The 27,377-nt window shown below is 38.4% G+C and overlaps 1 protein-coding gene across 5 annotated transcripts in view; it reads right to left on the bottom strand.

The window, feature by feature from the left end:
• Positions 1–27,377, bottom strand: part of KDM4C (lysine demethylase 4C) — a 398,364-nt gene that overhangs the window by 141,035 nt on the left and 229,952 nt on the right. For all 5 annotated transcript variants that reach the window (XM_060014734.1, XM_060014733.1, XM_060014735.1 and 2 more), the window contains 3 exons: positions 15,343–15,524; positions 13,485–13,698; positions 11,488–11,564 (listed from right to left, as the gene is read on the bottom strand). In XM_060014734.1, the coding sequence (XP_059870717.1) occupies positions 11,488–11,564; positions 13,485–13,698; positions 15,343–15,524 (473 nt within the window). The remainder of the gene's footprint in view (positions 1–11,487; positions 11,565–13,484; positions 13,699–15,342; positions 15,525–27,377) is intronic.

Here is a 27,377-nt window from a genome sequence, read left to right as displayed (position 1 = left end):
CTCTGAATGGAAATTTCACAGGGTCCAATAAATTTTATACCAGCAAGTGAGTTCCCTAATTTAGATGCTCACACCTAATTTGTGTTATAAGTGAAAATATATATTCATTCAACAGATATTGGTGAATCACCAATATTGTGTCCTAGGCACTGGGCAACAGCAATGAATGACAAAGACACACTCTGGCTAGGAGAGAAGACAAACTAAATCAGTAGATTACTTAAGGTAAAGGATGTTAAGCACTTGAGAGTGGGCCATGGAGTTCTCTAGGGAAAGGTGATGGCAGCAGATCCTGGCCTTTTCTAATAGGAAAGGTTATCAGAAAGTAAGAGAAAGAATATCTGGTAAGGTTTCATAAGCCATGAAAAAAAAGCCGATGGCCTGAAGCCACTGTAAGGTTTGAATGCACCAAGGACATATAACCTGATTTATATTTTAATCAGATCATCCCAATTGCTGTGTTGACAGACAACAAAGGTTCAAGGGTGAAGAGAAGTTAGCAGGTTACTACCATATCCAGGAAAGAGGTAATGAGCAGATTAGTCTGGATTATGTCAGCCGAGGTGACTAAGAAGTGGACAGGATACTAGATTCATTTTAAAAGTAGACAAGACAGGATCTACTGTCAGACAGATATGAGGTATGAGAAAAAGAAAGCATCAAATCTAACTCTAAAGTTCTTGGCCTCAGCAGCTGGAAGGCCTGGAAATACGGAAGCCTGCAGAATATCTAGAATTCAGTTCAGGACAGGGTGAATTTGAGCTATTGGACATGCTAGAGGAGATGCTATCATAAAGTTGGCCACAAGGGTGAGACTGAGCTGGACCAGAAACGCCCAAGTCATCAATGCCTAGATGCTGTTTACAACCATTAAAGCTATGAGATGGGATGAGGTTACCAAATGGGTTAGTGTAGAAAAGAGGCCCACATTTTGAACTCTGGGGAGTGAGAGGAGAAGCAGGAGAGTGCAGGATCCTGGAAGCCAAGTGAGGACTGCTTCAAACAGGAGACAGTGATAAACAGAAGTTTCTAAGAAAAAGTGGGGCAAAGCCTATGACTGGAATAAATGTAAGAGAGATGTGGGGGAGAAGGGTCGGAGAGAGTGAATAAAGATAAGCCTTTTCAGGAATTTTACTATATATATAGGGGCGTGGAGAAATAGAGTGGGAGCTAGTGGGAAGAAAGATCAGGAGAGGGTTTTTTGGTTTACTTGAAGATGGAAAAAATAACAGTATGTGGATGATAATGAGAATCATCTGGAGAAGGGATGTGGGCGAGAAAGGGATGAATTACTGTAACTATGATCCTGTGTATAAGAGAGCGGATGGCCTTAGGAGAAGAGATATTATAGATATGAAGCAGGTAGAAACATTAAGATCTCTACTGGTGTCTTCCCATTTCTCCATGAATATGAAGACACTTCATGAGGTGAGGGTGAGGATGGAGAAGATGGGGAAGCTTGAGGAGAAAGAAGATATGAAACAGTCAGTCAGGAGAGTAGTAGAGTGAATGAGTGATGGGAATGCAACATGAATTACCCACACCGTTGAGGACCAACCATCAGTTACAAACTGAAAGCAAGAGCAATCTGCATATGGGGTGTTTCTCCACAGCCATACTCAGCTACAGAGGTGCAGGTACAGAGTAGATAGATAGTTGGATTTACCAGGGTTGAGTTATACCAAGGAAGAGTAACAAAGTCAGAGAGTGGCAAGGGAGCTATGTGCAAGGAAATGTAGCAGCTTAAACAGAAGTAAGGACATGAGGGGAGGGAGAGACTGAAAAGTTGGGAGCATTACTGAATCATACATCACAGTGAGGTGAAAGGATTGCTGGAGTCCCAGAACCAGAGGGTGTGGGCTAGACAGACAGAAGGTAGTCAGAGAAAGAGATGCCTGAAAATGAAAGATGGCACTGAAAATACAACATACCTAGTGGAATGCCGAATGGTTAAGAGTGAAAACTAATTACCCTTTCAAAAGGCTGTCTTTCTACTGTACACCCTTTAGTTCTCTGTTACTGCAACAACAAATTACCTCAAATACAGTGGCTTAAAACAACATAAGTATGTAAAGTTCAGTAGATCAGAATTCCAAAATGGGTCTCACTGGGCTAAAATCAAGGTGTCAGCAGGTCACTCTCTTCTGGAGGCTCTCAGGGAGAATCTATTTCTTTGCCCTCTGCAGCTTTTAGGGGAGCCCACGTGCCTTGGTCCTAGGCCCTCCTCCTCCATCTTCAAAGCCAGCAACAGCAGGCCAAGCACTTCTCACATCACATTACTCTGACCTTTTCTGCCCCCCTCTTCCTCATTTAAGGACCCTTCTGATTGCACTGAATGCACCCAGGTAAACAGAATAATATCCCTATTTGTAAAGCCAGCTGATCAGCAACCTTAATGCTATCTGCTACCATAATTCCCTTTTCATGCAACATAACATACAGGTTCCAGGGTTTAGGATGTAGACATGCCGGCGGCAGGGAGGTGGGGGGAGATGTTCTCACTACATTTTAACAATTTAAATACTATCATACAGCCATATGTATGAAAGGACGATAACAGAAGAGGAAATCATACTCTCTGTTTCAAATTACATCCCCCCAACCATTTATCTTTCTAATGTCATTCCTTACAGCAGTATAAAATTTACTTTGAGGTTTGCAGAGCACCTATCTGATAGCAAGCCAGGCATATGCTCGATAGCAAGGAGAAGCACCTCTATAATTTAAGACTGATCAGAGGTAATCTACATGGAACTTCACGGCATTTACATAATAGTATTTCCAGGATCCTAAGCAAAGTACTTGAAACTGAACATACATCTTACTTTGTTAAAACTGTACAACATTTGGCTTTCAAATAAAAACTCAGCTGGTTTATTCTTTCTTCCCAGCATGACCTTCGATAGCAAATAACAAAGTACATGACTTCTTCATCCTGCCACTGGACTAGTTTTTGCCATTCGTGAGAAACGCCTGCATTGCACTTTTTTTTCCCCCTCCACGCTTCCTAGGGATCTCTTTCCTCATTGCTAAGGAGATGTGCCTTTTAGCCCAGTGACCTCCGGGCATGCACATCCTGGTGTGCAGTGCAGTATGCTATGCTCCCCATAATGTCAGTCATTATTCTTCCTGACTTTACTTGTGCTCTCTGGTTGAAGCACTTAAGATTAATGAGGCATTTGTTCTCAATCAAGAAGCTATTTATGAATATAGTTCCACTTACAAAAAGCTATGTAGATTTCTTTCTCTCTCTCCATTACCAAAGTGGGGTAGGGAGGGATTGCGTCTTTTGAGCAAAAGGGAGAAGAATGAACAGAAAAAAAAAAAAAAGATTTGTGACTTTTTTAGCCTGTAAGCAGTTCCCTAACAGAAAGGCCTCCACATCATAGCTATGCTGTCAGGATAATTGATATCCTCAAATGCGCTGTTCTGTTTGCTCAAAGTAAAATAATTATTACCACCCTGGCCTTTGTGAGCCAAGGTTTAAGTCTGCAGCTGTTCAGGAAAATCTGCCTCCTCAGGAGGGAAAAGGTAATTCTGAACTCAAATGCGTCACCTCAAATGGGAGAGTGTGGTCTGGCTAGCGGCTTCCAGGGACACCTCACTGGAGAGGAGAATTGGCACAAGCAACCACTTGGCTACACACAGCCATGGCATTCAACAAGAATACAGCCTTTCTTTTTCTACTAGTTTTACTGTGTCTGAGGATCAAAGTCAGCCTTTCAGACTGGCAGCCTCTCACCACCTGGTCTTGACAGTATCCCATGGAATAAAAAAAATTAAAAAAAAAAAACACAGCATAAACCACATCACAGGGAGCAGGCGTGCCACCACGACCGCTCAAGGCCACAGCCAATCAGATCTAAACATCAATGGCTCTGATCTACAAAGCCAATTCAGAGCTCCTTGTTAAAGAAAAATGCCAACTCGGTTGTCAATTGGGAAACTAGATTCAGGGGATTATCCAGCTCTGGGAAAGGTCCTCCAGACAGAAACTAGAGTCAATATGAAAGAGTAAGGACACTGCCCTACTCAACCACCCAATAACACTAATCGTTCCATATTACACTATTAGTGCTGACTTTATTTTCAATGTAAACAAACAAAAATCATTCAGATACATTGCTCAGAATTAGGCCGGTTGTTCAGCCTTCTTTCCACTCTAAAAACAAGTAACTGAGAAGAGTTGAAAAAAAAAAAAAAAAGAGTGTAGGTCTGAGAGTGAGAGGCCTGAGTACTGCCATGAATCTGGGCTCTCTTACCATATAGAGGGGTGATCCTGGACAAAGAAGTTACTCTCTCAAACCCCTGGCTCAGTATCTGTAAAATGAAATTTCTGAGATAGATGAAGAATTCTTTAGTCTTTGCCAGTACTAAATTTTATGGAAGCTAGAAAAATTCTATCCTTGCTACTTATATTGGTTTATATTTAAATCAGCAGTTATTCTGAATCTGTAGGTCAAACATTTTAAAATGAAACTATTACTTTTTTTAAAACACAAGACTTCCAAGAGCCAAATGACTGGCAATTCTAACATCTATGATCAGTACCCCTATTTTTATTTGAGGAGTTGCAGAGGAGATATAATGGTTGTATTATGCGATAAGGGTGACATAATCCTTAGCCACATACATTTTCTTTAATTATCTCTACCCTAAGAGAATTCCCATGTCAGAGAGAAAGAAGAGAAAGCACTGCCTTCAGATTTAACAGAGTGCGGTTAGGGTTGCTTCGTATCAGTTACGCCCCTATCTATAGGACCAGCCTCAATGCAAAGTAGGAGTCAGACTCTACCTATTAGACCACCTTCCTCCATTATTAGCCAGAGTACATAGAGTTATAGGGACTGGGACCTCATCATTCCCAAAGATGAGTTACCAACTTTCCAAGAAGTTGATCATTTTTACCTGAGCCTTAAGGGTAGGGAGTTAAGACTAAGGTATACGGGCTTCCCTGGTGGCGCAGTGGTTAAGAATCTGCCTGCCAATGCAGGGGACATGGGTTCGAGCCCTGGTCCGGGAAGATCCCACATGCCGCAGAGCAACTGAGCCCGTTTGCCACAACTACTGAGCTTACGCTCTAGAGCCCGCGAGCCACAACTACTGAGGCCGTGAGCCACAACTACTGAGCCCGAGTGCCACAACTACTGAAGCCCGCACACCTAGAGCCCGTGCTCCCCAACAAGAGAAGCCACCGCAATGAGAAGCCTGCACATCACAACGAAGAGAAGGCCCCATTCGCTTCAACTAGAGAAACCCCATGCGTACAACTAAGACCCAATACAGCCAAAGATAAATAAAAATAAAATAAATTAATTAAAAAAAATAAAGACTAAGGTATATTCCAAAGATTAAGAGTTCAGATAAATGTGTTCCAACAAATGACACAGATTCTTTAGCTCATAAGCTTTAGCAACACTGTGGGGTTGGGTTTTTTAAAGACCAATACCTCAGGTACTTCCAGATTTTAACTTTGTGATTATGATTCATGCAGAGAAAACACTTCACTTTCTTTCAAAAGCCAAAAAATAGCTATGTGCAGCCTTGGAGGGCATGAATGGCAACCACTACTCAATCTATAGATGCCCCTTATTTATAATCAAGCAATAAAAATAAACAAACAGCACCAAAATGTTTATTTTTAATCACTGCAATTGCTTATTCCACTCTTTGTAAGAGGAAAGAAGATGCTAATTCCAAATGATTATCAAGGTATAGCCTGTGCTCATATCTGTTAGTCCATTTAAAAAAAAACACAAATAAGCAAAATTAAGACAGTGAATAGATAGGTGGCCAAGGTGAAAACCTATTTCATGTTTGGGTTTTGATTTCTTAAAACCATTTTGAAAAAACAAAACAAAACAGAATGCTATGTTTGTTATACATATATAGTACAACTTTATTATTCTACAGAGTATAATAAATGCTCTTCAATAGATAATAAATGTGTGCAATTACCTAGTTCATGTATTTCATTATACAGAACGAAAATTCTAACCTTTAAGATGTTTTACTTTAATTTTCCATTTCAAAATCTATCTTTTCATAGCACGGCAATATCCACCCAACAATATAATATACAACTGTGTATTTTACTGTATTACTTTGCAACGAAAATATTTAAACAAATTCTCCTAAATTAAGAGCAAAGGGATATATTGAAATAAAAAGAAATCCCGAGGATGATGTGCATTGCCACAGATTCCTGAACATCAGGTAGATAAAGTTATAGTAAGGCCTTTAAAGTCACTTTTTAAAAAACAATGAAAGTTTCCTTGAACACATAAAATCTACACTGATCCAGCCAATAATTACCAATGTCACTTCCAATTCCTATACTTTTCTGTTACTCATCACCTCTGACCAGGTTAAGAAATACAGGAATAAAGTTAGATTTCTTGAAGTTGCCCAATTCTTAAGGAAAACTAATTAAGGCAAAATGGAAATAAAAAACAACACAGAATCAAGGGATTTTAGGGTGAGAAGAGGCCCTTAGATATACATCTCTAGTCGAAGCTTCTCATTATGTTGCTTTTAAATCTTCCTGTAATTAAGATTTTAGATTATAGGTATGTGAGCTACTGTGTCTACCCCTCCCTTCCCCCCAAGAATTACATATGGTGATTAAAAAAGCTCCCTAGTAAGGCATAGCACAAATGATACTTTACTTGGACTTTTTCACACTGACAATGAAAACCTACAGCACAGGCTTAACGCTACCCTGGACAGAAGACTGGCAACTCAAGATTTGCCAGAGTCATAAATCTGAGTATGACGTGACTTCCCATATGTTAAATTACCAATCTTCCCATGAAGTTTTCACTCCCATTTTGGCACTAAAACAAAACCTCACAGTGACCCCCACCGCAAAAGAAACATCCAGATTTCCTGCAAAGAAACAACCACCAAAAAGCTACATTATTCCTAAATTTTAAAAAGAGAAAATCTTATCCATATTCCTCTTTAACCTCTTAACCTGCTTATATTTTATTCTTTAGAATTCCATTTATAAATTCTTTAGAAGATAGTATAGAAAATCCTCCTGTCATTTATTAGCATATTACCTCTTAATACTCTACAGAGTATTCAGCACATAGATTATTATTTTTTACAATAAAAGTATTTAGGTTACCAGTTCATTTCCAGACATTTAACTAACATCCTCCTTCACAATTAGAAGTGAAGCCCTAAAGTAGAGTTCAGGAATTTTACAGAAATACTCAGACTCAAAAACAACTTTTCAAAATAGGGATAAAAAAGAAAATGGTAGGGAAAAAAACCTGAAAGAAAGCAATACAAATTCTGTATTTTTACAGTGAGAATATTACATTATATTTTTAATTAGCAGTAACTTGTAGTCATTATAAAATGGAAATCCATAAACAGATTAGACACAAAACTCTAGTAATGTAGGTCAAAAGTGATTAGATTCAAATTAAGACTCAAAATAGCAAGAAATACATTCTAGAATCAGAGTAATGACATTCAACACCTAAAAACAGAACTTGGTAATGTTTGGAATGCACTCTAAAGTGCTACTATAATGAAGGAGTAAAAATGGCTCCAAAATGAATTACATAATCACAAAAGGGTTGGAAACAAACAGAGCTCAAAATAAAATACTCTAATAAACGCAAACATAGCTTTCATACAGCTCTATTTATCTGAGCAGTACTGAAATGGGAAAACAGGCACAAAGCAATGATATTTAATTAGAACTATGAGATATACAACCTGAATGTCAGGAGAGACAGGTATGTGGGGAATTATTTCACTGTTTCATTTCACTTCATTTGAATGTGAGCAGGGAGCTAGGATTCTAGAATCCAAGTTAGGGTGTTATTCAAACTTTGTAACTAATCTCTCCCTCTAACACATGCAGGTAAAGCTGCAATACAGCTTGTTGTTTCTTATTTTAGATGACATAAGTGGCTAAAGTAAAGAAATAATAGCAAAATGAAACACAGGACTAAACCAAAACTGGAAATGGTAAGAGCACTGAAGGTCACAGACCAAGGTCACAGATAAAGGCTCTGCAAGTTCAGAAATGATCCAACACTATACCAGGTGTTAGGGGTGTTATAGAGAAAAATGAGACAAAGTTCTGGCCTCCAGTTACTTAAAAACTAGCAGGGCAGTTTGGTCCGGAGCAACTTCCACGCTTTACAATTGGTAAATAAAAAGACAGCTGGTCTGTGAACATTGATTCCAGCCTTATGTGCATTCTCACCCACCAAGCCCAAGTTGAAGCTGACAGAATCTTCTAATGTATGAACTTATTTACTTAGTTATGGTCTGGGACTGGATGAAATAATCACTGACATGCCTTTGCTTCCAAAATTTAAATAATTGATACTTATCTCTATGATACAGCGTTCTTTTTTTCCCAGCTTTATTGAAATATAATTGACATATTGTATAAGTTTAAGTTCTACAATGTGATGATTTGCTATTTCTATATATTGAGAAATAATTACCACAATAAGGTTCATTAACACTTCCATCACCTCACATAATTATCTTTTGTGATTAAATCATTTACGATCTACTCTGCTCTCTGTGGTGAGAGCATTTAAGATCTACTCTGTTGGCAACTTTCAAGTATCTAATAAAGCATTGTTAACTACAGTCACCATGCTATATACTAGATCCTCATAACGTATTCATCTTGTAATTGAAGTTTGTACCCTTTGACCACTTTCACCCATTTCACCCACACCCCCCGCCCCTGCCAATCACCAATCTATGCTCTGTATCTATGAGTTCAGGGTTTTTTTAGATTCCAATAGAAGTAAGAGCATACAGTATTTGCCTTTCCCTGACTTATTTCACTAAGCATAACGCCCTCCAGGTTCATCCATGTTATCACAAATGGCAGGATTTCTTTCCTTTTTTATGGCTGAATAATATTCATTGTACGTGTATGTGTGTGTATCTACACGCACACACACACACACACACACACAACCTTTTTTTTAATCCATTCACCCATCAACAGACACTCTTTTTAAGAAGAATCTTTAAAAAATAGAACTACCACATACAATTCTCACACATACCTTATGAAAATGAATACAAGGTGTTTCAGGCTACCCTTTTCTTACCCTCAAGATACTCAAAGCACTAATCATAAAAGGAAACAGAATTAACTGAAACAATCACATTTGTTGTATAAATACATATCCCAAGCAAAATATGCTCTTGGAGTGTTTTGTGTTCATGATGAATAAGCCTTACCTTCACAAACCATGTTTAAAAAGAAAATCCCAGGAAATAATTAGTAATTAGAGTTAGTAAAATAAAAGCCAGCAATGAAATAGCATTTGACCTCAGCTGCTTCGTTAGATTTCCATTAGCTTTTTTAGAGCTTCTATTTATCAATAAAAGGAGGTCTAGGACTCCTCTGGAACCTAAAACTAACAGTGTGAGACTGATTCCTAAGAAAGCAAGTTCTAAGTGAACTTTCAAAATGCAATCATTTCAGCCACAAAATCCAAAGAATCATACTTAAGTACTTAGTAAAAAATTAATATTGCAACACTCAATGCCACACTAAATAAGGGTGTTAAAGCCAAAATATCAATATTATCAGTTACTTCTCGGCAACGATTAAAATAAAATTCAGTTATTTCTCAGGAGAAAAATTTAGAAATAGAGCTTCATGGACAAAGTTCACTGAAAACGAATAAACTGAAAAAACAATTGGCTCACTGAGAATTCAGATAATTTCCAATTAGAACTAAGAAATTATGTAGGTCTAAAAAAATCAATGCAAAGCTGTATTTAAGAGCTCCCATTTTTATTGCAAATTAAAAGAGATTTACATGGTATCAATATTAAAATACAAAAGGCACACTGTATTTTCTGAGGGTGCGGAGGGGTTAAGGTTAATAGAAAGATGCTTCAGATCAGTTGCAGAGAGTGATTAAGTATTTCCTTCTGTAGACATGCTAAAGGAAAATGACATAATTGATCAGAAGCTGCCTTAGAATCAGGGTGGCTGGCCTAGGCCTGGCCCTGGCTCTGCCATGCAAAGGACAGTAGTACCTTGGGTAACAGGACTGCTCGGTGTGTGAGCACAGGAGCCAAGCAGTAACTGTGGATGGAACAGAGAACTCTTCATGCCTTGGTGAACTGGATTAGAATATCTCTAAATTCTAAATCTATACTTCAGGGTGAATGAGGGGATATCATTAGTAAAACTGACTCTACAAGGCTTTACTTTGGCTCATATAATATGAATAGAACCAGCTTGATAAATAAGAGCTGAATATATTTATTATAGCAGGACTTCATGGCTGTTTTAAAGATGCTGTACATTTATACAGTTTTTGTTAACATAATGAACACACCAAAGGAAATACCAAAATGTTATCTGGGCCCACTAATGAAAAGAATTCTTAAGTTGGAGATGTTACCTCTAATATGAAATCAGATTATTTGGACTATAAAGAGTGTCCATATTTTGCCCCATTTTCCCCTCACTACCCAGAGTGAATGCCAGCTATAAAAATCATACAGAAAGACATTCTCACAGATGCCTTTAATTTATAGTCACCATATGTCTATTTCAACACTGAGAGCTAAACATACATAATCATGACATAAATTTTCCTCATGTAAAGCATTGTCCTTCAGGTTTGTAACTTTGGTTGTAAGGAAATTTACTTCATTAACATTAGAGATCATTAAGGAATAAAGCAAATGCTACGATTATAATCCAAATCAAGCTGAGCATCTGCTCTGAGATCAAGAGTGAGGGATACAGTCTTGAGATCTGATCGGTCTTCACTTTCAAACATGTTCTGATACCTCTTGAAAGAGAATTTTTAAGAAAAGTTAAGGTAGCACATAATCAAATGGCAAAATGGGTGACATGGTGGATTAACAGAATGGAACGTAATGCTTGGATGTAAGCTAAAGTTTCAACAGGGTCTTCAGGAAAAACAGTTTAGGTGAAGAGAAATCTGTGTTCTCCAAGTGGGGAACCATTTGTGGTTGAAGTTTCTATCTCAAGTTCACAGCAATGCCTAGCACAGAACACTCTAAAATTTTCTAAAGTATGAATGTACGAATGAATAAGCGGGGAAGACCTCACGCTAGTGGAATAGTTGTGAATTAGCACAGCTTCCTGAGAGGTCACTGAAGATTCCCACCTTCACTGTTACTTAGAAGACTTATTTTCAAGAATTGCAAAATAGAGCCGGGCAAGAACATGAAGCAATACTTTGGACATGCTCTAATAAACCAGTAGTCTCCACAGGTTCCTGAGCAAACAGTGATGCCTAGAAATGTATTTAACATTTCCACAATGGATATAGAGCTACCAGGTAGGATGATTTGGAAAGAGAAGACAAGAAATACAGGTAACTGTGGAATGGCACACAAAAGCATTGTGTACTACCTTACCTGACCACTAGATTTAAATGGACCCACAGTGGATGGAGTGAGAAAAGGAGCTAAAAGATACTAAAATTAGCCACTTACAGCTGTCCATGCATTTCTTTTGCACCGGGCACATAGCCATCCATCACAGATCTCATGAGAAGGGATACCGTAACAACCTATAAAATAATAGTATGGACCCATTAATTAAAGTCTTTTGCATTTTGACAATATTACACATTTTAGCACTGAACAAATAAAATCGGAACAGCAGCCTACCATACCATTTTTGATTCTCACTGCTTAGAACAAAACATTAGCAAGGCTGGCTCAAAGATACTTTTGGTTCCCATGCCTCATAGCTAATAGGATTATCACTGCCAGTAGTGATAGTGAGAGTGTGCATCTTAATAGTTACCAGTGCTCACAACAGTTATTATAGAGAATACTGATGATAATACTTAATGTGTGATTAGAAAATTTCTAAATTGTCAAGTCTAGTCCTTTACTCATGCAAAACATATTTCAAAATAAGTTGCAATTTATGAACCAAAATTTGGGGAAGTTTTAAAATGACACAATAAATAAACTGTGACACAATATTTATGCACATAAAATCAGTGCATAAAATTAATGTAATGTAAAAGTACATTTCAAAAATTATGTTTAATTAGCTTTAATTTCAGTGATAGGAACAAAGGATGCACAATTCATAGTTAGTGATGAAGAGCTGTCTTCAATTCTATTTGTCCATTCAGTACATGCCTGACTCAAAATAACAATGTAAAGAGATAGCTGATGATATAAATATATGTAGCAATTATACGGTATCAACAAACATGTGTTACTCTGGTTTCCTGAAGAAAGAGTTTTAAAAGATTTAAATGAGTAAAATTTAAAGGAGTAATTTTTAATATCAAATTTCTATAACATTTGACATGGGAAGAGAAAATAACAGAAATGTAATTACCCAAAGAAAAGCCTATCATAGTTACCCAAGACCATAAAGTGTTTAGTTCAGGCACATGTTTATAAAATATTATGGCTAAATTGCATAGCTAGTGCATTCTGGAGTCAAGATTAAATCCAAACTTGTTTGTGAAATGGTGCACTGTCTCTCATATAAATATAATCACGTAGAGTGAATGTGTATATATATGTGTATGTGTGTTACAAACTGATAGAAGCAAATAAGAAGTTTTATATAATTACATTTCAAGCACATCATGTTCAAATTCCTTGGGGAAGATGAAAGTATCTAATAAATAAATGCTAGATAGCCAGGCAAGTTCAACCTTAACACAAGACTGGTATTACTCTGGGGTAAATATAGAAGGTAATACCTTTATTATAAATCATTCATACTACACTGACAGACTCACACCATACATAAGAACGTTAACAGAACATTTGACTTGGTAAGAGTTGGAATATTAAAATGCTTTAAAATAGAATTGCAATGTTTAATAGATCCATTTTATACATTTTAGAGGATTTAAATGGCAGACCAATCTAAAAAAATGTATTTGCCACTTAACCCAATTATGTAAAAACACCAAATTGAGACAGGTGTGGAGCCTAACTTTCTCAGTCTTGGGGGAAAACAACCCTAAGCACTTTTTCCCCCCGGGAAGGCAATGAAGATCTCCCTACCCTTACAAAGAATAAAATTTTAACTCGATAATTAAATTTAACAATAATTCCCCAAATCACCAAAAGAATACTCATTTCTCTTTCAAAAGTAACAAAGGAAAACAGTCATGAATCAACATTAGAGATTAAAACTCAATTTTTACAAACTTTAAGTGAAATTCAAGCACGTGAAAGGAATCCCACAATGACCCCACATTTGGACCCCAAACAAACAAACAAACAGAACCAGACAGATCTGTTCTCCACTGATACCACATAAAATTGGAGGAAAAAGGATGATTACACCTATTCATACTTTCTTAGAAGAAATGTGATAAAGAATGATCTAACCATTAATAATGCCAACAGTACAATGTGATAGATTTGGCAAGTTACAAAGGGGTGAGAAATAGAGACTATGTGAAGCACTGAAAAGCCAGCGATTAATGAGTGATAGACTCATTTACTTGCATGAACCCGTACGCGGCACTTTGCACAGGAAATCAGAAGACTTGTTCCATCCTCTTCCAGGAAGGCGTTAGGTGGAGAATATTCTATATTTTCCTCGCTATAAATAAAACACATCTCTGGAATGAGGGGCTTAGTCTTTCCTCCTGAAGTAACCACTTCATCTAATTTTGTCTCCCATCTAGAATCATTTTCTTCATTGCTGCTATCTGGCTGAAAAACAGAATATTTCCACGTGAGCAAAGAACATGGAAAAGAGCTCAGATCACTTGCTCTGGTCACTCAAATCCCCTAATAGCTGTTCATCCACTAACTTCCAGCTGCTGTACTTCCCCTTGTTCTCCCGGACCCACTATTAGCTCTTTATCAGTGCCGCTCCTCAGGCTCCCATCCAGAAGCTAAGCTGTAGGAATGAGAGGGTATTCTGTACATCTGCTGGTACAGAAATCGATGAGCTACTAAAACTACGTTCTTAAATACATAGTTCATGAAAAGCATCAATTCTTCTGATGAACGTTTTTTGCTTCTTTATTTGCACTAGGTTAACAGATCTGATTTCATTTACTGAAGAATCTTACCTGGTTACACCTGAAGGAGTATCTTCAAAGACCTCAGTTTTAATTTGTACAACAGTATTTAGAGAGTTTTTGAAGGCTTTTTGACTCACCACAAAGTTTTAAAACAGCGAGACAGAAAGATCTAGCAAATGTCATTAAATAACAAAGGATAATGTTCAAAAAGAAATCGTCACCTCTCACCAAAATATACAACAAATATTTAGTGTTTATTTGAAACTAATTAATGAACTATCTTATTATCCCCAGAGACCCTATATTAATAAATTTCCCCAAATCTTATAATTTTAGTTGGAATTTTTTAATTATCGGGGAAATATACAGGCAGATTATGATACAGAAGCAAGAATCAATATAAAGGTAAGTTTTTCCAAGAAAATACAGAAAATTAGTGACTAAATGGGAAATAAAAATAAGGTTAATCACTCACCAGTGTCACATTCAAAGACAAGTGAATGAACTACTTCCTCTATTTACAAAGGTCTGAGAATGTGGCACATCACACATATTCATGCTCTGAAACGTCTAACCAGAATTACTAAATGTGGAACTCTAGGAATGATGTGATCTTGAGTAAAATATTTCTGACTCTATCAGTGAAAATATAACCCAGAACACAATGTTCACATCAACAGACTTTAAAATATATTGTATCTAAAAACGGATCTGGTAGTTTTACTCTTACCAGATTCTGAAAGATCATTTTGTCTGTGTTAGTGCTGGAGAATGTGGCCCTCTGTGACCTAAGATGCTATCAGCATAACATATACAAAATGACTTCTGAAAATAATATCATGAATGGCTGGCTGATGAGGGTGAACTGGACAATTCAGTTTGCATTGAGTCCTGCTGTGTCTTTTGCATGTTCCACATGGGAAGATGAAGAGAGATGTTTTAAATGGGGGCCCAGAGCCGACATGTATATGATTGAGAGTAATATTTTCAAACATAGAGACTAGATCTAAGTTCTCTTTGTAAGCTTCTACTATTCTTAAGCTTTAAGCTCTGTGTTTCTTGGTGAAACGGGTAGAAAGAAAGGTTGGAATTGCCCCTTGACTGAAATAAACCAAGACATTTAAAAATGATAAAGCACTGTCACAGAAAAGTCTCTCAAGTGGCACTCAGGAATTCCATTTGCTGCTCTGATAGCCATTAGCTACAGAAGTACTAATGTCTTCCTCTTCGTGTGCCTACTAACCCTACAGAGATTCACCTGTGTTTTCAGTCACACAAAGTGCTGCAGTGAAAGGAGACGTGGGCAGGGGCCCCTCCCGCTGGCTACCTTGTAGTAGGGCATGAGCAGAGCACAGATGGCACAGTGCGGCTCCATTCTGCCCATGGCTGCATTATACTCTTGCTCGGCCACAAAGTTTGGGGACTTCGTCTGCCAAAGGTGGACCAGAGGCTTTGCCCAAGACTCGGTTTCTTCCACTTCCTCCTCAATCGATGGAACCTCAGGCAACTCTTAAGAGAAAGGGTGTGAAAACACAGTGAGCAGGGGACTCAGGTTAAAACAATAACCCTGATTATAAAAGAAGCACACACTCCCAAGTACCTGTGATATTAATGTCAGACAGGAAACCTATTTTATCTTTCAAATATATTCCGAGAGGTGAAACAAAATCTTCATCGTCCGCATCATCACCGGAGATCCAACGGCCACACAGACCACCCTCCTTTCCACTCCTTCCCCATCCCTGCCAGGAATCACTAAACCGCTCTCTCCTCTCAACTCCACTCCTTCTGTGTTTCTTGTGCTACCATGATACCTCCCAGGGTAAAAGGGTTTATATGTGTGAGATTATCTTCCAGCTAGCAGTGGAATTTGCTAGCCACTACCTGTCTTACCGATATTTTTAGTTTTCTGACCTAACACTGTGCATGATTTAATAAAAATTTATTAATTATATTTCATTTAATTAACTTTTAGGTTCAAAATGCATGTAAATAACATTTACAGAGCACCTATCATGTGCCAAGCGATATACTGCCATTACATGGGTATAAAAGACAATCCCTACGTCAAATCTCATTTGTTCAATGTGATTTCCCAGAGGGTCAAATCTCTTAAGCATGTATATCTGTTAACATGAAAGAGGCATAGATCTATTCCACAAAAATGACATTTTACAAAAATTTATAGAAGGCCAGAAAAATACAGAAAGACATAACAGGTTAAGAGGAAAAATTCCTCACGCCCATAGCAGAGGACAGTATATCAAAGCGGGTGGCAGCAACCACAGCTACCTCTAGTACTTGATATCTATATAGCTGTGATACACTCTAAACTTCCTCACCAGCTGTCTCAGGGCTACAAATAAATACTGTAGAGCAATGTCCTCAAGTCCCAGAAGGGGTATACCTATGAACTAATGTGCTCCTGTCCTTGCCTTGTTGACTTACCTGTTTTAGAAAAAGTCAAAGTGGATTTGCTCAAGTGGAAAATAGGAACAGCTAAATTAGGCTGAAAATAATTCAAAAGACATCAAATGCCAACTGAAGCACAAGGGAACGTTCCTGTTTCCATGGCGGTGCCGGTGGTGGTGATGGTATCGGCAGCGGCAGCAGCATTATCATTTACAGTGGAAAATGCTTAGCATTCAGTCAGAGGCAGTGTTTGAAACAAAGGTAAGAACCTTTGCCTACATTTGAAATAAAGTAATCTGACACTAAACGTTAACAGTTTCCACCTCAGTTTCCTTATAATACACAATAGAAGACTTACTGTGAAGACCAAAATTTGACAAATGAAAGATGGGAGTGAAAGTTAACCAGGAACTTGAAATACCAAAAAGTCTAATAGCTAATATCTCCAACATACATACTAAAAATGAGATCTAAACTGAAAAAAAAAAAAAACCTTGGGTTTGAATAACTTGGACTCTACTTATTGGCTCACAATGAATTTATCGTATCATTTGCTTTATTAAAAAAGATGGAAACTCACAAGACGGATGATGCTTTTATTCCTTTAGATGGTCATAAGATAAGGTGATGAGTTCTCAAAATATTTTTAGGGATTAAGGAAATATTTAATTCCTAAAAGCCTAGTGAAAATGAACAAGAAGTACGGGAAAAGAACAATTCTTAACAATGGAGCCAGAGAGCAGAAAAGTGTGTGTGCCAAGCCCTCTGGCAGACTTGGTCTAAGACTTGATCTAGGACACACCTTGAACTTGTCCTCAGACTCAACACTGACCTGGTAGAGGACCCTGCTCTACAGCTGTCCTGCCCCCAAATGAGGTCACATTCTGGCCCAAAGAGCATTTGTCTTCTGTTTGGATGCTCTCCAGGCCAGAGTATGCAAAGCAGCATGGCAGGAACACTGTGCAGTCCCAAGTACAGGAACGTCTGTCCAGAGACCTAGCTTTTTTTTTTCCCCCCCCACCGCACCACATGGCTTAACAGGATCTTAGTTCCCTGACCAGAGATTGAACTTGGGGCCACGGCAGTGAAAGCGCTGAGTCCTAACCACTGGATTGCGAGGGAACTCCCCCAAAGACCTAGCTTTAAATTCTAACTCTTTCCGTAAGATAGATTCTCATATGGTGATTATTCCTTTCTCACCTATTTCAGGTTTTTTTTTCCTTTTTAATATTAAAATGAAATAGTAAATGTAAAATTTCTTTTTAAATTCCAAAGTACTAAAATTCTTTGTAAATTCTGAAGTGATTATATAATGCACGTTATTACGTAAAATCCATCCAATTATCTTATTTTCATATGATCTGTCTGTCAATTCCATGCTGAATTTTATGAGAGGGGAAAAAGAGACGGCATTTAATCATAAGTACATGATAATGATTATTCACATTTTAACTTAGTTTTATTTTTATTTATTTATTTATTTTGCGGTATGCGGGCCTCTCACTGTTGTGGCCTCTCCCATTGCGGAGCACAGGCTCTGGACGCGCAGGCTCAGCAGCCATGGCTCACGGGCCTAGCCGCTCCGCGGCATGTGGGATCTTCCTGGACCGGGGCACGAACCCATGTCCCCTGCATCGGCAGGCGGACTCTCAACCACTGCACCACCAGGGAAGCCCTTAACTTAGTTTTAAAAGTCAAGAAACATTGGCACATTCTTGACGGTAAGTATTTTGTCTTCCTGAAATTATCTCATCAAATTATTCACCCCTCCTCTATCTCCAAGAGCTCTTGCTTACCTTTGAACCATGGCATTGTTCAAGAATAGACTAACCTTAGCTATTGCCTTTCCCAGACTCATGATATTCATGTAAACTACAAGCCTTAAATATTCTGGGGGGCAAAGTACTTTCAGGATATCTACATACTCTCATCATCACACAATTCCAAATGAAAATCCTCCCTTTCAGCCTCTAAACACCTTTCCTGTTTCTGGTCTCTTTTTAGTGTACCTTCTTCATCCAGTTACTTTTGAAAAAAATACTTTCTATCTTCCAATATACGGAAGAGGGAAAATGTTTTTTGCATCGTAGCTTCTAAGTGTTTTGATCATTTGGCATCACTATGCCTAGGAATTTCCTCTCCTCCTCCTCTTCTTCAACTATAGTTAACTAATGAACCTCTAAAGGTACACTGTAATCTCGTTGGTATATATTTACTTCCTTATATGATGCATTTTGTAAGATGTCAGGCAATGAAAATAGACCACACTGTTTTAAAGACTTTTTAAATATCAAATTAGTTTTCACAACACCTTCACAAAAGAAGAGGGCAGGGGCAGATATTAAACATACAAGGAGGGAGAAGATATGGGGATATATGTATATGTATAGCTGATTCACTTTGTTATACAGCAGAAACTAACACACAATTGTAAAGCAATTATACTCCAATAAAGATGTTAAAAAAATAGTTACCTATTATATAATATTAAGATATCAATAGTATCAGTAATAATTAACTAGTAATTGTTAACTAGTAATAGTTAACTAGTAATTGATTGATTGATTAATACTGTATTGTATATTTAAAAGTTGCTAACACAGTGGATCTTTTTCTCACCACAAGAAAAAAATTTGTAACTGTGTGGTGATGTGTGTTAACTAGACTAATTTTGGTGATCATTCCACAATATATACAAATATCAAATCAAAAAAAAAACCATACAAGGACATGGACATTGTAAGCATTCAATGAATACCAATGTTTTTATTACTATAATTATCTCTTTTTTTAATATACCAGCACAGCAACATTCAGAAGCTCTGAGTCTCACCCCGAGTGCCACAGTTTGCTATAGAATCAAGAGAGAATGAGGCAAAGGAAAGGTCCCTTGGTGCAAATGCATCAAAGTTTGGGAAATCTGTGAAAATGTTACCAGCATAGAACTCCCTTCTTTCCCAACTGTATTCTCAACAAGAACAAAAGAAGAGCTAATAGTGTAACAGCAGTTCTCAAAGTAAGGTCTGTGTACTCTAGGAGACACACAACACAATTTCATGAGGTCTGTATGGTCAATTTCATAATAACATGAGGGAGCAACTATAATAAAAATTAATTTAAAAAATAAACTGAAAAAATAATAACACGAAGACGTTATTTGCCTGTGTCACACTGCTGACATCTATAACGGTGAGACAAAAGCAATGAAGGGTAAAACTGTTGGTGCCTTAGCTTGAATCAAGGCAGTGGCACCAATACAGTCGTTATATTCTTGACTATCTCAAATCTGCAGTTGGCGGTGGGGGGGTGTTCTCTTAACAATGACTTGATGAAGCAAAAAAAAAAAAAGTATCAATTTTATTAAATGTGCAATAAAATGGGATGTATGCATAAAGCACTTCTGCCGCACCCTGACGTTCAATGGTTGTCTTGGGAAAAGCACATGTGCAATTAATTGAATCACATGTTGAATGAGCTGCCTTTTTCATGGAACACCATTTTTGAACGAATGACTAACAGACAAGCTATGGTTATTCAGACTTGGGTATCTGGCAGCAATGGAAGTGAACAAAGAAAGCTTTCATTTTAACAAAAAAACTACGGACAGTATTTGTTGACAATGATGAAATTCAAGCTTCTGAGTCAAAATTAGAACTTTGGAAAATTTGTATCCACTTTTGTGAGCTTGACAGCTTCCCAATAATTAAAGCTATTTCTAATGGAATTGATGGTGCAAATAACAAATGTAATTTTTTTATATTATATAAAAAGACCTGTATGACACAGATCTTTGTTTACCAATGCATGATGTTACAAAATCACGCATGCATATAAGAGCCACTCAAAGTGCAAGACAGACCAATGAATTTTTAGCTTAATAGAGAACAAAAAGTTCACTGATGGGATTTCAGATTTCATGTTGCAACTAATCTTTAAAAAATCACCATTTGTCAAGTTTTATGGCTATTAAAATACTGCACCCCTTCTAACCATGTATCCCTAGTAAGCTGGACTTTCTTCAAATATACCTCAACCAGAACAACATGGTCCAACAGACTGAATGCAGAGCAGACATGAGAATCCAATTTTTATTAAACCCAATATTAAAGAGCTCTGCAAAAAATGTAAAACAATGCGGTTCTTCTCTTTATTTTTATGGTTTGGGAAAACTGTTATTTTCTTATAAAAATAAATGTAACTCTTTATGCATTTATTATTGTTACTTCAGATTTTTCCATTTTAACTTTCAGCAAATAAGTACAAAACAGAAACAGACTCAGACTTAGAGAACAAACTTACGGTTACGGGGGTGGGCGGGGGGGGGGGAAGTGGGGCGGGGAGGGATAGACTGGGAGTTTGGGATTGACATGTACACACTGCTATATTTAAAATAAAATGCCTTTCCATAAAAAATTTTTTTTAATTAAAAAAATTTTTTTTTAAAAAGAACAAAAAATAATAATTGTTTTAATAATAGAAAACATGAATAAAGATGAGAGTAATTTGGGGTTTTTAACCTAGAAAATAAAACTAATTGATGAATTCAAGAAAAGAAATGTAACTGTTTATGCATTTATGATTGTTACTTTAAATGTTTCCCTGTTTTAACTTTCAGCAAGTAAGTACCATTAAGGTAAATCCACGGGAAGGAAAAGGGGGCAAAGGGGCAAGGGGGCAAATGGGGTGGGGAGAGAAGAGAAAGGAAGGGAAAGGAAGGGAAGGGAAGGGAAGGGAAGGGGAGGGGAGGGGAGGGGAGGGGAGGGGAGGGGGGAGAGGGGAGGGGAGGGGAGGGGAGGGGGGAGGGGGGAGGGGGGAGGGGAGGGGAGGGGAGGGGAGGGGGGAGGGGAGGGGGGAGGGGAGGGGAGGGGAGGGGAAGGGAGGGGAGGGGAGGGGAGGGGAGGGGAGGGGAGGGGAGGGGAGGGAAGGGAAGGGAAGGGAAGGGAAGGGAAGGGAAGGGAAAGGAGTTCAAGAAAGGAAATGAAAAGAAAGGAGATGAAATGAAACCTCTTTGGGGTCCTCAAAATGATTATGAGCATAAGCAGTCCTGAGGAAAAGACTGAGAATCACTGACTATACATGTGCACTTTCACCCAAAAGTATTAGTATCACGAAGTCACTGTTGAACAACACAGCCCTAATAAAGCTGGTGTAGACTGTGTTCTCACAGTCAAGCAAGAATCTCATAAACTGTTTTCCTCAATCAACGAGTAATGCTTAAGCAAAAAGAAAACAAGTCAATACTGCAAGAAAGCCTTCTTTTCTCTCATTTCTTCAAGGTCTGCAAGGTTTGCCAGCTATAGCAGGGAAGAAAAAAAAAATTCTATGCCGACACTTAATTATCTTTTTTCTTGGTGGGCCTCTTACCGCATGGCAGAAATCTAGACTCCTGGACTGTTGTATTTACAGAAATACGAGAGGAGATGTGTTTCCTTTGTTAAAGCGGCCTCCTATGAAGGACAGCCAGCCCCCTGACAAGCACTACTGTGGTGGGGGAATGGGGAAAACAGACATGACCCTGGATAAACGTACTGAAGTAAACCACTGAAAACACTGCTGTCATACCAGCAGCACCCTCAATGGCTGCTCTAAAATTTTCCAATCGCCACATCACTAAAAAACAATCAGTAGAACCTACCTGCCTACAAACCAAGCACCAAGCTCCTGGATCACGCACACAGTATCCCAGAATATTAAAAATATTCTTTCTGACTTACACCTAGGAAACCAAGCTTTTGCCTCCAACTCCGAATATTTCTGGCAGAAATAAAAGCTCTTGGAGAAAGGTAATAGAAATAGATATGCATATAGAATCCACTAAGAGTGCTCAAGAAGAAATAAAAGTTAAACCACAATATTTGATTTATACTTGTGACAGCTGGGTACTAGGAGGTCAACCACAACTTCTGCCTCTAAAATTACTTGCAGATAAAATCACAGTAAGTAGCCCCTCACAGGCAGCCTGCTTACAACTCCCCTCCATCCTTCCAATGTATTTTAAATATTTATTTATCTTCTTTATTTATTTCTTTATTTTTTTGGCTGCGTCGGGTCTTAGTTGCAGCATGCAGGATCTTTCGTTGTGGCGCTCGTCTCTTCGTTGCAGCGCTCGGGCTTCTCTCTATAGCTGTGGCGTGCAGGCTCCAGAGCATGTGGGCTCTGTAGTTTGCGGCACACAGGCTCTCTCACTGCAGCGCACGAGCTCAATAGCTGTGGCGCCCGGGCTTAGTTGCCCTGCGGCATGTGGGATCTTAGTTCCCTGATCAGGGATCGAACCTGCGTCCCCTGCATTGGAAGGCAGATTCTTTACTGCTGGACCACCAGGGAGGTCCCTCCAATGTATTTTAAATACTTCTCCAAAATGATCCTCCCAGCTTGCTATTTAAATCATACTCGCTATGATATTGTCACATAAAAAGAAACATTTATTTGGTCTTTTCCTGGTTTCTGGCACAGAACTTCTAAAACCCTTGGAATTTCCTGAATGATATGGGTGAGAGGAACATCATTGGTTCAAATATTAATATTTGGTCTTAGTCCCTAGTTCCCGACACAAGAGCTTCTAAGACCCTTGGAATCGCAGAACTGAAAAGTGTCTTTTGTCAGCTAATGAGATGACCGGTGGCTGGGGGCGCCTAGATAGCTTCAGGATTGGGGCTGGTCACCAGAAAGACCAAGGCATGAATACAAAGTCAATGCATGGGTAGAGGGTTAGCACTTCAGCCCCACCTCTGACGTCAGGGGAAGGGAGAGAGGTTGGAGACTGAGTCAATCGCCAAATAGACAGTGATTTAATCAATCGTGTAGCCACAACGGGGCCTCCACAAAACCCCTAAATGACAGGGTTCTGGGATCGAGAGGGTAATGTACCTGCAAAGGGCATGAAAGTTCTTCACACACCTATCCCCACCTCATACCTTGCCCTGTGCATCCCTTCTTTTTGGCTGTTCCTGAGTTATAAACCAGTAAATGTAAGAAGTGTTTTCCTGGCTTCCCTGAACCATTCTAGCAAATTATCAAACCTGAGGAGGGAACTGTAGGGAATCCCCAGACTTTATAGCCCAATGGTCAGGTGTAAGGACTTGAAATTGGCATCTGAAGTGGGACAACTGGTGAGACTGGACTGAGTCCTTAACCTGCAGGGGCTGTGCTAACGCTGAGTCATTAGTGTCAGAAAGAAACTAAACTGTAGGACACCAGTTGGCGCCTGGGAAAAGTAAGCCACACCGTTGCTGTCCGAAGTACCCTCGCTTGTAGGACCCGCCCTCTCCTCACGACCATAAACAATGCTGTTTCTCAAAAGATCAGTCTCAAAGGGACAACTAGAAATGTGTCCTGTCCATACATCACTATAAAGTCTGCAAGTCAGCAGTACATCCCATGCTGACCCAGAGACTCCAGAGCAGCAACAAGCGTACTGCAGGGGAAAGAGTCAATCCTGCAGAGCATATGAAGAGAAGGAGGAGGAGGTCCCTAGAAAAGTGGGAGCTCAGGGAATTCAGAAAACTTTCTGGCTCTGAAAAGAAAGTCAGGCTTGCTGCCATTCACTTGAGAATCTTAAGATGTTTGGAGAACCTTCTTGAGACTTCTACTTATACTAATCTAGAGGCATACCCCATTGTTTAGAGAGCAACTTTCCCCTTCAATTAATAACACTTCCCAAGGCGTGGTGGGGGCCTCACTAAGACGTGATCCCAGGGATTATTATAGATGTACACTGTTAACTTTAATGATTAAGGGTTTATTTTTTTACTTTCTACATAAAACAATTTACACTGCTCGTCATATAAAAGCATATACAAGTTTTTAAAGAGGGCAACTAGTAAACAGTGAAACTAAAAAATAATACTTAAAAATATCCGTTTAAGTGATCACAAGATTAAATCTATAACAAACATTATACAGTTAAAGTAATAAATTAGGAAACAAATGTTATAAAAGCCCTGACTTCCCGTGGCCTAGAACAATGGTTATTCAACTATTTTGAGGTAAGCATGGTTACAAGAGTAGAGCTCTGATCCCAACCTATTAGAATAAATTAAAACAATGTTTCATTCATGTAATCTGTGTGGTCTTAATGTTTGGTTATAATTCTAAACCTCAATTCCTTCATCTGCCAAATGAGTACACGAGCTACCAGCCGTACAGCTGCTATTCATTAGAAAGACAGACCTAGGGCTTCAACAGATGATGATTCTTTCCCTTCTGGGTCTCCAGCAAATCTCTTCAAAGATCATCCAGAAAATTACTTAAAATGTATGCCCTAAACACTAAACTTTTAACATGACAAGACAGGTTGGAACAGAAAGAGCCAATCTAGACAGACACCCAGTTATCTCCTATTTAAAAATATTTCAAGATTTATCCTTTCGGGAAAAAAAAGGCCTTTATTCTCCCATTCAGTCAAAAACATCACTGAGTATATTTATGATAATAAAAAGATTAATAACTTTTCCAGAAGTGTTCAAAAGAATGTGCCCTTCTATGACATAAATCACAGCAAGATCCTTTTTGACACACCTCCTAGAGAAATGGAAATAAAAACAAAAATAAACAAATGGGACCTAATGAAACTTCAAAGCTTTTGCACAGCAAAGGAAAAATAAACAAGGCGAAAAGACAACCGTGAGAATGGGAGAAAATATTTGCAAAAGAAGCAACTGACAAAGGATTAATCTCCAAAATTTACAAGCAGCTCATGTAGCTCAATATCAAAAAAAACAAACAACCCAATCGAAAAACGGGCAGAAGACCTACCCAGACATTTCTCCAAAGAAGATATACAGGTTGCCCACAAACACATGAAAGGATGCTCAACATCACTAATCATTAGAGAAATGCAAATCAAAACTACAATGAGGTATCACCTCACACCAGTCAGAATGGCCATCATCAAAAAATCTACAAACGATAAATGCTGGAGAGGGTGTGGAGAAAAGGGAACCCTCTTGCACTGTTGGTGGGAATGTAAATTGATACAGCCACTATGGAGAACAGTATGGAGGTTCCTTAAAAAATTAAAAGTAGAACTACCATATGACCCAGCAATCCCACTACTGGGCATATACCCTGAGAAAACCATAACTCAAAATGAGTCATGTACCACAATGTTCATTACAGCTCTATTTACAATAGCCAGGACATGGAAGCAACCTAAGTGTCCATCAACAGATAAATGGATAAAGAAGACATGGCACATATATACAATGGAGTATTTCTCAGCCATAAAAAGAAATGAAATTGAGTTATTTGTAGTGAGGTGGATGGACCTAGAGTCTCTCATACAGAGTGAACTAGGTCAGAAAGAGAAAAACAAATATCGTATGTTAACACATATATATGGAATCTAAAAAAAGAAAAAATGGTTCTGAAGAACCTAGGGGCAGGACAGGAATAAAGACGCAGATGTAGAGAATGGACTTGAGGATATGGGGAGGGGGAAGGGTAAGCTGTGACAAAGTGAGAGAGTGGCATGGACATATATACACTACCAAATGTAAGATAGATAGCTAGTGGGAAGCAGCTGCATAGCACAGGGAGATCAGCTCGGTGCTTTGTGACCACCTAGAGGGGTGGGATAGGGACGGTGGGAGGGAGATGCAAGAGGGAGGAGATATGGGGATGTATGTATGTGTATAGCTGATTCACTCTGATATAAAGCAGAAACTAACACACCATTGTAAAGCAATTATATTCCAATAAAGATGTTAAAAAAAGAAAAGCTGGCATATCTTTGGAAAACTAGCTGACAACATGGCACCAAAAGGAAGTTATTCTGAGAATCAAATCAAAGATAGGTGAAAGACAGCATATGAAACTCATTGTGTACTGGGCAATATGACTGATGCTGGAGATAAGAAACAAAAATCAACAGTCCCTTGCCTTCAAGGAGTTCAAAACTTCCCATGGAAGAACCCTTTAGTTTCTTAAAGTATTTCATTAACAGCCTCTATATTAAAATGGCCAAAACAAGATCTCCAACCAAAGAACAACTGGTATGTTGCACTTTACCTGCAAAAAAAAAAAAAACTGCTCCTCTTAGCTAAAAGCAGCTCTGGTCATCTGTGTAAAGGACAGCAGGACCCTTAGACACTTTGACCCAAGAACTAACAGAGGTGTCACTTGGCAGATCACACAAAACGGCTGCTATGGAGACAGAGAACTTCATGCAGAGCAGCCACAATGACAACTACTAGAGAAACAAGGGTGTGGACTACACGAGAGGATGTACAGAAATAAGAAGAGGACGAGGCAGCAAACGTTCATTCTGTTGTTCCACATCCAAAGCCATCAGGGGTTCTTCTTGCCGTTCTTCAAACATGCCACACTAACTGCCTTCCTTTGGGGCCTTTGTACTCACTGTTTTCTCCCAAGAAGAGTCTTACCCCAGATCCTCGGCTAACTCATTTAAAGGCATCATAAAGTATGATTCCTCAAGAAAAGACCTTAACAACTATAGAAATATTTGAGTAATATTCAAATATGTTCATATATCATCACAAACCTTTTCTCCTTTGGTTTCTACTTTTTTATTAGCAAAACAAAAATCCCTACACTTTTCAATCTTGAAAATGTCTCCCCATAACAAAACAAAACCAAACATGAACAGTAAAACAATGTAGAATTTAGAGGTCCATGTGGTATGTATAAAAAAATGTCACCTCATCACTTCCCTAAAACTGGGAAACTAAGAATCAGAAAAAAGAATAAAACAATACTGTATCGAATTTAAATGATGATAAAGTGAGCCACTTCCTAACCACTCACTATTTGGGAGCCTTACACATATTACTTAACATCCCTCCCAGAAGTAAAAAGTCTTTTCCTAAAATCCACGACAATGGTCCCCAAATGTCAGCCTGCAAAAAACACTGCCAGCCCAGAGCTAAGTTTTCAATAGTCAGAGACAAAACAAAGAAAATGAAGACCATAAAGTAATTATAAAATTAAATT

This window comes from Delphinus delphis, chromosome 6, assembly GCF_949987515.2.
Source record: "Delphinus delphis chromosome 6, mDelDel1.2, whole genome shotgun sequence".
NCBI lineage: Eukaryota > Metazoa > Chordata > Mammalia > Artiodactyla > Delphinidae > Delphinus > Delphinus delphis.
Note: the sequence above shows the minus strand (reverse complement) of the source record. Positions and strands in the feature narration are given on the sequence as shown.